This window comes from Notolepis coatsorum (assembly GCF_963971535.1).
Source record: "Notolepis coatsorum genome assembly, chromosome: 6".
Lineage (NCBI taxonomy): Eukaryota > Metazoa > Chordata > Actinopteri > Aulopiformes > Paralepididae > Notolepis > Notolepis coatsorum.
This window is the reverse complement of record NC_140170.1, coordinates 159,196,779-159,209,995: the sequence shown is the minus strand read 5'-3', so window position 1 is coordinate 159,209,995 and position 13,217 is coordinate 159,196,779. Positions and strand designations below refer to the sequence as shown.

The 13,217-nt window shown below is 44.6% G+C and overlaps 1 protein-coding gene across 1 annotated transcript in view; it reads left to right on the top strand.

Moving 5' to 3' along the window:
• Positions 1-12,254, top strand: part of ndrg3a (ndrg family member 3a) — a 136,981-nt gene extending 124,727 nt beyond the window's left edge. Inside the window, exons 10-16 of the mRNA XM_084316478.1 lie at positions 2,792-2,895; positions 4,211-4,276; positions 4,733-4,784; positions 6,924-6,971; positions 7,455-7,490; positions 7,600-7,651; positions 10,670-12,254. Of these exons, the coding sequence (XP_084172604.1) occupies positions 2,792-2,895; positions 4,211-4,276; positions 4,733-4,784; positions 6,924-6,971; positions 7,455-7,490; positions 7,600-7,651; positions 10,670-10,839 (528 nt within the window). The 3' untranslated portion in view covers positions 10,840-12,254. The remainder of the gene's footprint in view (positions 1-2,791; positions 2,896-4,210; positions 4,277-4,732; positions 4,785-6,923; positions 6,972-7,454; positions 7,491-7,599; positions 7,652-10,669) is intronic.
• Positions 12,255-13,217: the final 963 nt, after the last annotated feature.

Here is a 13,217-nt window from a genome sequence, read left to right as displayed (position 1 = left end):
TTCAGGACATAACTAGCACAGTTGGTTTCAAGACAGAACTGGTACAGTGAGCTTCAGGACAGAACTAGTACAGCTAGCTTCAGGACAGAACTAGTACAGTTAGCTTCAGGACAGAACTAGTACAGTTAGCTTCAGGACAGAACTAGTACAGTTAGCTCCAGGACATAACTAGTACAATTAGCTTCAGGACAGAACTAATACAGTTAGCTTCAGGACAGAACTAATACAGTTAGCTTCAGGACAGAACTAATACAGTTAGTTTCAGGACAGAACTAGTACAGTTAGCTTCAGGACATAACTGGTACAGATAGTTTCAGGACAGAACTAATACAGTGAGCTTCAGGACAGAACTAGTACAGTTAGCTTCAGGACAGAACTAGTACAGTTAGCTTCAGGACAGAACTAGTACAATTAGCTTCAGGACAGAACTAATACAGTTAGCTTCAGGACAGAACTAATAGTTAGTTTCAGGACCGAACTAGTACAGTTAGCTTCAGGACAGAACTGGTACAGATAGTTTCAGGACAGAACTAATACAGTTAGCTTCAGGACAGAACTAATACAGTTAGCTTCAGGACAGAACTAGTACAGTTAGCTTCAGGACAGAACTAATACAGTTAGCTTCAGGACAGATCTAGTACAGTTGGCTTCAGGACAGAACTAGTACAGTTAGCTTCAGGACAGAACTAGTACAGTTAGCTTCAGGACAGAACTAGTACAGTTAGCTTCAGGACAGAACTAGTACAGTTAGCTTCAGGACAGAACTAGTACAATTAGCTTCAGGACAGAACTAGTACAGTTAGCTTCAGGACAGAACGAATACAGTTAGCTTCAGGACAGAACTAATACAGTTAGCTTCAGGACAGATCTAGTACAGTTGGCTTCAGGACAGAACTAGTACAGTTGGCTTCAGGACAGATCTAGTACAGTTGGCTTCAGGACAGAACGAATACAGTTAGCTTCAGGACAGAACTAATACAGTTAGCTTCAGGACAGATCTAGTACAGTTGGCTTCAGGACAGAACTAGTACAGTTAGCTTCAGGACAGAACTAGTACAGTTAGCTTCAGGACAGAACTAGTACAATTAGCTTCAGGACAGAACTAGTACAGTTAGCTTCAGGACAGAACGAATACAGTTAGCTTCAGGACAGAACTAATACAGTTAGCTTCAGGACAGATCTAGTACAGTTGGCTTCAGGACATAACTAGTACAGTTGGCTTAAGGACAGATCTAGTACAGTTGGCTTCAGGACAGAACTAGTACAGTGAGCTTCAGGACAGAACTAGTACAGTTAGCTTCAGGACAGAACGAATACAGTTAGCTTCAGGACAGAACTAGTACAGTTAGCTTCAGGACAGAACGAATACAGTTAGCTTCAGGACAGAACTAATACAGTTAGCTTCAGGACAGAACTAATACAGTTAGCTTCAGGACAGAACTAATACAGTTAGCTTCAGGACAGAACTAGTACAATTAGCTTCAGGACAGAACTAATACAGTTAGCTTCAGGACAGAACTAATACAGATAGCTTCAGGACAGAACTAGTAGTTAGCTTCAGGACAGAACTAATACAGATAGCTTCAGGACAGAACTAGTAGTTAGCTTCAGGACAGAACTAGTAGTTAGCTTCAGGACAGAACTAGTAGTTAGCTTCAGGACAGAACTAGTACAGTTAGCTTCAGGACGGAACTAATACAGATAGCTTCAGGACAGAACGAGTACAATTAGCTTCAGGACGGAACTAATACAATTAGCTTCAGGACAGAACTAGTACAATTAGCTTCAGGACTGATATAATAGTTAGCTTCAGGACAGAACTAGTACAATTAGCTTCAGGACATAACTAGCACAGTTGGTTTCAAGACATAACTGGTACAGTGAGCTTCAGGACAGAACTAGCACAGCTAGCTTCAGGACAGAACTAATACAGATAGCTTCAGGACAGAACTAATACAGTTAGCTTCAGGACAGAACTAATACAGTTAGCTTCAGGACAGAACTAATAGTTAGCTTCAGGACAGAACTAGTACAGTTAGCTTCAGGACAGAACTAGTACAGTTAGCTTCAGGACAGAACTAACAGTTGGCTTCAGGACAGAACTAATACAGTTAGCTTCAGGACAGAACTAGTACAGTTAGCTTCAGGACAGAACTAATACAGTTAGCTTCAGGACAGAACTAGTACAGTTAGCTTCAGGACAGAACTAGTACAGTTAGCTTCAGGACAGAACTAGTACAGTTAGCTTCAGGACAGAACTAGTACAGTTAGCTTCAGGACAGAACTAGTACAGTTAGCTTCAGGACAGAACTAGTACAGTTAGCTTCAGGACAGAACTAACAGTTGGCTTCAGGACAGAACTAATACAGTTAGCTTCAGGACAGAACTAGTACAGTTAGCTTCAGGACAGAACTAATACAGTTAGCTTCAGGACAGAACTAGTACAGTTAGCTTCAGGACAGAACTAGTACAGTTAGCTTCAGGACAGAACTAGTACAGTTAGCTTCAGGACAGAACTAGTACAGTTAGCTTCAGGACAGAACTAGTACAGTTAGCTTCAGGAGTCAGGACATAACTAGTACAATTAGCTTCAGGACATAACTAGCACAGTTTGTTTCAAGACAGAACTGGTACACAGTGAGCTTCAGGACAGAACTAGTACAGCTAGCTTCAGGACAGAACTAGTACAGCTAGCTTCAGGACAGAACTAATAGTTAGCTTCAGGACAGCACTAGTACAATTGGGTTCAGTAGTGTGACAGGTAGTTACACTGTGTGCTGTGTCTCAACAGGAGGAGCTGACAGACAACCTGGAGCTGATCCAGACTTACCGCCTCCACATCGCCCAGGACATCAACCAGGACAACCTGGCTCTCTTCTGCGGTTCCTACCAATAGTATGGTCCCATGCAATAGAGTATTCCTCTAAATTATAATAATAATAATAATAATAATAATAATCATGATGATAATAAAATATAGCCGCAAGCAGTCCAAGCAAAATGCAAGGTTTTAGAAGCATAGGAAGCATTGTAGGATGCTTTCAGACAGCATTCAGAAGAACCTGGCAATGCAGTGTTTAAGTTGCAAGGTTTAAGATATCCCATGATGAAAATGGATGACATTGTTCAGAAGGAAGACTTGAACCCCCACAACCTGTATGCTTTGGTGAGGTGACTTACACTGTGAGCCATTGAGGACGTGGTTTGTCGTGTGGCTTCTCACATTTTGACGTAACAAAATGAGACAAGCCAAACAGCAGCATTATGGGTATTTAAACGTATGATGATGCTGCTACAGTGCCAACTATTGGCAAATTGGCACCAAATTTGTCCTGGTCACTCAGACATCGTATCTACCACATGTCCATCGAATGAGGTTGCGGTAGCTTGAAGTGTTGAAATGTTTTGTAATATAAGCTCTGCTCCCACAGCATTTGAGCAAACGTTGATGGCCGGCTATAGCAAAACGTTATGGAATATAAAAAGGGAAAATATTGGGAGCGGGGAAATATTATTTGGACAAAATTCTAAATGGCGGAAAAACTAACAGTTTGGCAACTGGAGCTGTTACGGTTTCTAAGACTAAGATACTTTTAGCGGAGAATAATAATCCTAAACAATACAATAGGTAGCTTCGCTGCTTGGACTCCTAAACAGACCTCTCAAAAGGCAAAGCTGCAGCTCCCTTTTTTTCCTGCCTATGCCGAAAATGAAAGGTTATTAGTCTAGCTAACTAGTCTCATTTTAAGAGCCACATTGCTAACTCTAAATTACCGTATGTTTGCGATTTTGTTACACCCCCCACTATGAGAATGCAGTGATGTAGGGGGACATGAGCTGCGATGCTAAGCTAGTTTTGGCTAGCAATATTTCGTTCTTCTTTTTATGTTTTTATTGCTGTTTCGAAATTTAAAATCCCCTGCCATATCAGAGAGAGAAATCTGTGAATTAGGCATGAGAATTCCTCTTGGAAGCCAGGATTAAGTGCAAAAATGCAGACTGCACACATACACATCTTAACAAGTCAATGATAACCAAACACAAAGCCTGCCACATGTCATCCTTCTCACGGAGACAGTGGAGGCTTACGGTAAAACCAGGACTTCAGCCAAAAGGGGCAGAAATACAGACGGATCACCTTACAATAGTAGCGCTCCATTCAGCTGAGTGTGGCTTCGCTAACTGCTTGTATTCTGTTTCCAAACTACAGTCGTCGGGATCTGGAAATAGAGAGGCCAGTGGTCGGTCTGAACGAGGACACAGTCAACACACTCACGTAGGTTTTGACCTCTGGACTAAGCTGTGACCTCTAGATCTTTGGAAAAGGTGGAGGTCGGATGCAATCTCTGCTGCAACCGGGATGTTCTCTAATGGACCCATCTCAAACCCCACCCTCTTTTCTTGATCCTCCAATCACAACTGTTTCTTCCCTCGGACAAAGGGAAACAACAGTTGTGATTGGAGGATCAAGAAAAGAGGGATGGGTTTGATATTTCAAGTATGAATAAGCTTATAAAATAGCTCTTATTTGTTTGCTCACATTTCGTAACTGTCCTATATAGTTTTGTTTTGTCTGAGCAATAAGCCCAGGTAATTAATTTTCCTTGATTTTATCTGTGGGGGGGGGGGGGGGGGTCTCAGCTGCTGAATGAATGTAGGCAGAAATACTGGGACGGATACAGATAGTGTAGTTTTGACAAATATGTTTTGGACCTCCTCTCTTGCCATCCAGGTGCCCTGGTCTGCTGGTGGTTGGTGACACGTCGCCTGCTGTGGAAGCAGTGGTGAGTCATAGTCTCAGAAGCTGAAACGGTGCGGCATGGTGGGAGATGTCGAAGAAACCTGTGGTGTTTGTGGTGTAACCGGAAAGGTTAATCATCATCCACATGGTCAAACCTTCTTTGTTGACACAAATACAATTTAGGTTAGGTTCAGTAGAGCACTTGACTTTCTCTGGCCATGAGACGAGCACCCCCTCTCAATCTGTGGGATTGTCTTTTTAAGTATGTGATAGTCTACAGCCTCCCCACTGCAACAGAGGGTAACGCAGTCTAATTAGTCTAGAACTATCTCTCTCTCTTCCTCACACACGCAAAGAAAAAACTAAAAGTCCATCAAAACCAGTGTTGTTGCTAATCAACATGCAAAGAAAAATCGACTTTGCATTTGATATATTGCAAAAAAAATAAAAAAAATTTACAACATTTGTGATGCCATCACACACACTGGCATTTTTTTTTTTTTTAACAAATGTTTTTTATTTTTATTTTTATTTTATTTTCACTTTTTCTCCCATTTTCTATATTTTCTCCCATCCCAATTTTGTATCATCCAATTCAACCCTCCCCTGTCACGAACGCTGTTTCTTGCCTCCCACAAGCCGGCTGTAATGTGGACTAAGTCATACATAGCACAAGTCCCCTCCGGTACTTGAGGTAACAGCAGTCGCATCTTTTCACCTGCGCAGCTCGCGTGGGAGGCTCACGCTGCCCCCGACGCTTCCTGATTCTACTGCGCAGGCGCACCAACCGACCTGTAGGAGTCGCTGTCCACAACGCCCGATCCCCACCCATCAGTTTCCCACCCCCTAATACGGCCAATGTGTATTAGTATGAACGACCAGCTAAACTGAAAGCAATGTGGAGCGCTGGGCTCGAACAGGCAAGCCCAGTGTCTCCGTCATTCGTGGCGAGCGCCTTGCCCACTACGCCACGTAGCCGCACTTTTATTTTCTCTTTTTTTACATGAAACAAGACAAACAATACAGTAACAGTAATAATCAACAATAATGACAGTCCAGTAATTAAATCGGAATGAAAATAGACTAATGAATACAATACCATGGACACTCCCCCCCCCCCCCCCCCCTCAGGACCCCAACGTGGGCTTCATTCAACACCAGAAAACTCCAAATGTATATGTGTTCCTTTATCTTATCCACCACAGCTATCCACACTGCGATGCTGGCTTCATTAACACCTAAAATCCGCGCAGTATATATCTCTAGATCTCTAGATCACATCGAGATAGGTGAGAATCCATACCTTCGGGGCACATTTTATCCGGTTGAATCCAGCGTGACGCTATCAACTTTTTGGCAGCTGTAAGACCCGCCAAAATGAGTCTCTTTACATGTACAGAGGTTGATAACTGAGAAACATAATTCAACAACAGTACAGAAGGCAGTATCGGTATGGTCAGAGATAAAATCTCTGATAATTGAGTGGTAACACACACTGGCATTTAAAGGGTACAAATAAAAAAATGCCTGCACCAGAATGCAGGAAATTAAGTCTTTGTAACAACAACCCCCAGACCCCCCACTTAAAAAGTGGCCTGACTGGGGCTATATTTCCTGGCCTGAATGATTTCCCCAGTTCGGCCCTGGTTAAAAGCCTCCAATGCTTATTAGTGCATGTGCGTTTGAACATTTGCATGTTTCAATCATACATTTAAAAAAATATTTAATTTTTTTTACTATTTCTTTTTTACCACCCCTATAATAGTGGGGGTCATGGCTCTCTGACACCGTTATTTTGGGGGTTGCGGCCTGAAAACTTCGAGGCATAGGCCATAAAGATGTTTTATGTCTATATAAAACTCACCCATTTCATACAATTCAACAGAAAGTTGTTTTCCGTTTCATTTGTTTGAAATTTTCTAAATCGGATGATTTGCCCACAAGCACTTCCAAAGAGATTAAATCAGTGTATTCTCAACAGGCCCAGTGAAACCGAAAGTACAGCCACACAGCTTGCAGTAGTAGCTTCTTGGAGGAAGGAGGCGCTAGTGAGCAGGGAGACGCTGGTGTTGCTGTGTGTATGTGCATGTCCATGTGTGTAGATGTGAGAGGAGACGATGTCTTTGAAGCTACTGTATTGTGTCTGTGTACTCAACCCTCTTCCTTTGTAACCATGTTCCAGGTCGAGTGCAATTCCAGGTTAAATCCAGTCAAGACGACACTGTTTAAGGTAAGAATGCCCATGGAATATTTCTTAGTCCATTCATGGAATATTACTCCGGCGGTCTCCTCTTAGTCCATTCATGGAATATTTCTCAGGCTACCTCCTCTTAATTTCTTCATGGGATATTACTCAGGCTGCCTCCTCTTAGTTTATTCATGGAATATTACTCAGGCTACCTCCTCTGCACAACCTGTGCAGTATGATCCAAGTCTTGTTCATCAGTCATATGCTCGGCACGTCACAAACACTAAAACCTTTCTAACAAAAACATTTACAGTTAAGTGCTGCCTCTGCGCTGTGTAGAGTTTCAGCACCATGGAGAGTGCTGTGCGCCCTTTTGATTCATATATCTAGCTCGACCGCCCTCTTTGTTGCCTTCCGACAAAGAGCACGTTTATAAAGATTTGTGGCACGTCGGAGAGAAATACACATTGACTTGAATCTCTCTTTTCCCCCCTCTCTCCCCCCCTCTCTCTCTCTCTCTCTCAGATGGCTGATTGTGGAGGCTTACCCCAGGTTGTCCAGGTGGGTTTTCCTTTTCCAAACCTCCATATCGAGCACTACTTTTAATTTCAAATCTCCTAACTTGGCATGATTATTTATTTATTTTGATTCATGCATTTCTTTTTCACAGCCTGGCAAACTGGCCGAGGCCTTCAAGTACTTTGTCCAGGGCATGGGTTACAGTAAGTACACACATTGTCACTTTGCTCAGCACCTCAGCACTTTTGATTTCAAGCTCAACTTCAAATAGATTGTGATACCAGATTAAACCACAGCGCTCTACAGTGATACTGACTAACATGCCTTTTCTTGTACTGACGTGTTTGTGGTCAAGCGCTGCGTTCTACAATGGACTTCCTGTTGACGTGAGCGCAATGACAAATGGCGTAGCCTCGTTGAGGATTGTTTCTCTCTCCCCCCCCTTCGGTTTCCCATGCTCCTTTGCCAGACTGCTCCGCTAACGGGGCCAGCGGTGCGTGAAAGGACCCACTTTTTGTCACTCCGGTCACGGAGAGAAGCAGCGTTCATGCCTCAGCGGACCCCTAACCCCGCCTCCGTCTCTCTCTCTCTCTCTCTCTGCTCACCGCAGCGTGTCACACATCCACCCCTCAGTAGGTGAGGTATCTGAAGAAGTGCTTCTTATGGCATGACTCAAAACGGTGGCAACACCAAAGAGACGCGCTGAACAGCAATACACTTCCTGTTCAATTCTGCGTGGGAGTGAGAGTTTTTCTCCCCCCCCTCTCTCTCCTTTTTGCCTTGTGTGCTTTCCTTTGGCATTCACAACTGTTTAAACGATGCAGTCTCCACGAGAGGCTCAAAGCGCATACTTAAACAGCCCCCCCCCCCCCCCCCCCCCGGGGTTTTCACCCTCTCGCATTTTGCAACAAGGAGGAAAAAACTAAACAAATCAGGCCAAATTTTGGTTGCGATGCACAAACTTGAGGCTGATCCACGGATGGATTAAGTCATGAATGTGAGGTTTTGCTCTGGTTTTATAGGCCATGCCTATGCATCCCACTGTGATGCGAAAGTTTCCTTTGCCCTCTCCCTCTCTTGTTCTCTCTCGCTCTCTCTCCTACCCGACCCCGGTCCCAGCTGGAGTGCAGCCTCAGGTGGAGCTAGTCTTGACAAAGCCACCGTGCTCCTTTTTTAAAGGCCACCAAGCCCCCCCCCCTTCCCTCCCTCCATGTTGAGCAAAATGCCACCGCGGGATTAAAACAGATTAAAAAAGAGTCTTTTCATGTCGAGAGAGAGAGAGAGTGGTGGAAATAAATCAAACACCTCAGCGTGTTTCCTGAAAGCCCCCTCATTAGCACATTGCCACAGTGGGGAGAGGGAAGGGTGAGAGTACACCACACTCCAGAGGACCAGGGACCAGGGACCGGACTCTCACATGTGTGTGGCTAGCAAACACCTCTTGTCTATGGAGTTTGCCGTCCACCTCACCGTTTGACATGTTGAGAGCTCCACTCTGTTCCCCCAGTGACCTTCGAGTTTAATCAGACACACAGGGAAAAGAACCACCATAAAAGCTTCCCTTTCAACATTTCTTCCTTTCTTTCTTTCTTTCTTTCCTTCTCTTTCTACTTCTTTCTTTCTGTCTTTCTTTCCTCCTTTAATCAATGCTTACAGTTCCCTACGTTCTCCTCAGTCACCTGAGCAACGAATCAGGTACCAGGTTCTTGAGCTTAGAACCCCCACAGTCAGGGCAGGAAACTAACTTTCCTTTTTCTTAATAAACAGCCACTTTTTTTTTTTTAAACAAGTATTTTCCCCAGCCAAATGTATTATCGTAACCGAGAAAATAAACCTTAAAACGATTGATTGGTTACCTGCCAGAGTGGCTCGTAGAGACGGACTCTACTTAAACCCTGCCGCCAAAAGACGGCGTTGACCAGCATTTGGCCGGTGGCTGTTGTTACTTTCCTCCCCTGTGTCCCCGATAGCTTCCCCGAATATCCAAGCTTACTTTACCCTACAACAGATGAATGTCAATATATGCATGTAGAAACTCCAGAGACCAGATATATATATATATATTTTTTTAAATATGGTGGTTGTCGGTTAAAAGACCGATTTCTTTTCTGCATACTTTGGCAAAACATTCATCTTGAAATGTAGGAGGTAAATATCCCTGCTGGCATGGACCCAGTTCTGACTGTCTTCCTTTTGTTGCATGACGGTGATGCTTCCTTTTCACTTGAGTTGGACTGTTGATGCTCTTCTGGTGTAGTGCCTTCTTTTTTTCCTTTTTACCAGACGGACTTGAGTACCGTCTTCACACTCGCACACAATGATATTTTACTTTCTTTATGTTCTTTTGAATCAGTCCCCCAGACTTGTCTGCATGGTGACAGTATTTGAGTTATTTCTTGGTATGCGATTCCCTGATGAATTAGCATCATTGTTTATGCTCCCTGCACTGCTCCTGAACTATGATGCTGTGTGAGTGGAATGCTAATGTGTGTGTGTGTGTGTGTGTGTGTACTATGTGTGTGTGTCTTTGTGTGTGCGTGTCTTGTGTTTTTACGTGTTTCTGTCTGTGTCTCTCTCTCTGTCTTGTACGTCTGTGTGTGTCTCTCTCTGTGTGTCTCTCTGTGTGTCTCTATCTGTCTGTCTCTGTATGTGTCTCTCTCTCGCCCCCCTCTCTCTCGCCCCCCTCTCTCTCTCTGCCTCTCTCTCGCCCCCCCCTCTCTCTCTCTGCCTCTCTCTCGCCCCTCTCTCTCTCTCTCTGCCTCTCTCGCCCCCTCTCTCTCTCGCCCCCTCTCTCTCTCTGCATCTCTCGCCCCCCTCTCTCTCTCTCGCCCCCTCTCTGCCTCTCTCGCCCCCCTCTCTCTCTGCCTCTCTCTCGCCCCCTCTCTCTCTCTCACCCCCCTCTCTCTCTCTCTCTCTCTCTCTGCCTCTCTCTCGCCTCCCTCTCTCTCTCGCCCCCCCTCTCTCTCTCTCTGCCTCTCTCGCCCCCCTCTCTCTCTGCCTCTCTCGCCCCCCTCTCTCTCTGCCTCTCTCTCGCCCCCTCTCTCTCGCCCCCCTCTCTCTCTGCCTCTCTCTCGCCCTCTCTCTCTGCCTCTCTCTCGCCCTCTCTCTCTGCCTCTCTCTCGCCCCCATCTCTCTCGCCCCCCCTCCCTCTCTCTCTCCTCTCTGCCTCTCTCTCGCCCCCCCTCTCTCTCTGCCTCTCTCTCTCCCTCCCCCTCTCTCAGTGCCCTCTGTGGGGATGACCCGCCTGGCCCGCTCCCGCACCACCTCCTCCTCCAGCATCACCTCCATGGACAGCGCTCGCAGCCGCAACAACCTCAACAGTCTGCTGGAGGTCACCAACTCCTCCATCGACAGCCAGGCCAGCCCCCAGACCATGGAGGTCTCCTGCTAAACCCCCGTCCCCTGTCCCCCCCCACCGACCCACCCACCGTCCCTCACCCAACTCATCACCGGGTAGCACCCCCCCGCCACCTCCCTACCTCCTCCTTCAGTAACTTATGTCTCCCGACCGTCTGTCTCTCTCTCTCTCTCTCGCTCCTCTTAACCTTTTGCTCCTACGCGGCTCAACGCCGGGAGTATCTGTAATGAATTGTGTGATAGAATACAGTACGAGGAGTATGTAACAAATTAAATATATAAATATATATACAGACGCATATTATTGAATATTCTACTGAATACACACTGTCAAAAAGTCACATTTCGAGGGGACGGAATGGAGGTCATACACAGAATGGTCTAATGGTACGATCACCCAACTCAACCGTTTTTCTTTTCATTGATTTCTATCTGTGTGTGTGTGTGCATGTATGTCATGCAGACCAAATCTGGAGACTATTATTTAGCTGATGAGTCTCCCCCTGTTGTATCCTTGCTCTGATAAAGGCTCATCTCATCTTGTATTTATTATTTTTATTCCACCATATGTCTTTGTGTTAAAATATGTCGTCGCCCCCCCCCCCCTCCCCCCCGACACCCACGTAGCCCAGAAACAAAACCTTCTGCCGTATAAATCTACCCCCCCCCCCCCCCCGCGCTGCACTGTATAAACGCGTATCGTTTTTAAAACGAATCTTTGTTACGTGGAGAACTCTATAAACACATTGCCTTCCATCGGTAGTGTGGCACGGTATAGTCACGCGTCCATCCTGAGACGGTCCTCACTGCTGCTTTCTCACGCCGATTGAGTGACCTCTCTCACACACACTCACACACTCACACACACACACACACACACACACACACACACACCCCCCGTCAAGCGGGAGCTCAACCTGTGTGATGAAGCAGAATCCCGCTGTGTCTCCAATACGTTTTCTTTTTTTTTATATTTGTGTTTTCATTTGTTTCTATAACGGAAGTTGAACCGATCAAGATGGGGAAATTAAATTGCATTCCAGGTGACGTCACTAAACCTGCTTTTTGGAAGCGGTCTCGGAAGTAGCAGCTTTTTTCTTTTTTTTACCATAATAATAAGTCTCTGTAAGAATCTTTGGGCTACTGTAAATGTGTTGATCGAGTATCTTCTCATTACTTATGACCTACTTATTCCACTTAACTTTCGATTCCTTTTTGTAATTGAATGTGTTCCCGTTGTTGTTGTCGTCCCCCCCCTCCTCCTTTTTGTTGTGTTTTTGCATTATTGTTGTTGGTTGAGTCGACCTATACGAGCTTCCAGCCACCTTTTTGACCACCTTTTATCAAGTGTGTTCTGATGTGAAAACGTGTCCAGTCCCTTCAGTGAGGGGCCGTGTGGCGCTTCTCACTCTGCTGATTCATTTATACTACTACTGAATAAAGCTACAAGATGAAAAGAAAAAGAAATACCTATTTTTTTTTGTCTCAAAGTCCAATTTTTGATTAGATTAGATTCACATTAAGGAAGGAAGGAAGGAAGGACGGGGGAGGAAGGGGCGGTACACAGATGGTGGGAATGTTCCTGGAACACTAAGGACCAGTGTTTGCACCGCCTTACGAGCCTCTTCCCAGCACGGTGAGGCTGATTCCCTGCTCCCCCAAGTGGTTAATAGACTAGATTAAAATGTTGTCGTCATACAGCACAAGTACAGTACAATGGAAAGATGTTTGGCATCCAACAACCAGAGGGCAAATGTAGCAGCAAAGTGCGATATACAATGTACAGTTGAACTGGGTACAAAATATACAAATGAGTACTACTGAGTGTAGTGCTAATCAGATGTATGTACAGAGTTGTAGTATAATTATGTCCAGTGATACAGGCGGTATGGTAGTAGTCATACTGTCCAGCAGCGTAACTAGTAACAGGATATGTATAGATATAGTATCTACAGATATGCAAAAGCACTATGTGTAGGTAAATGCAGACTGTTGTGGATAGATATATATGCGGTGAGAATAAATATATATACAGTATATGGTATATACAGCATTTATACATGCTATCATACAGAGCCATGGGTTATATATGCAAGTGTATAAGTAAGTATAGAGGGGTTATATGCAGGTATTTTCAGACAAATGTGTATATATATATATGCAGTAAATAGAAGAATATAAATGGGTATATACAGCACTGCTATATAACACATGCTATCATACAGAGTATATGGGTAGACTTGTATAAGGGGGTAGTTAAAATTATTATGATTACAGTGTATGTAGGGCAATTGTAGACATTTAAAGGCGGAATGCCACCGGTTTTTTAAGATGTATGTTATTCCTGTTGCCTCAGGATGGTTAGTCTATATTTGTGAAAAATTTCCCGAGCTATGAATCGGAGAGAACCCA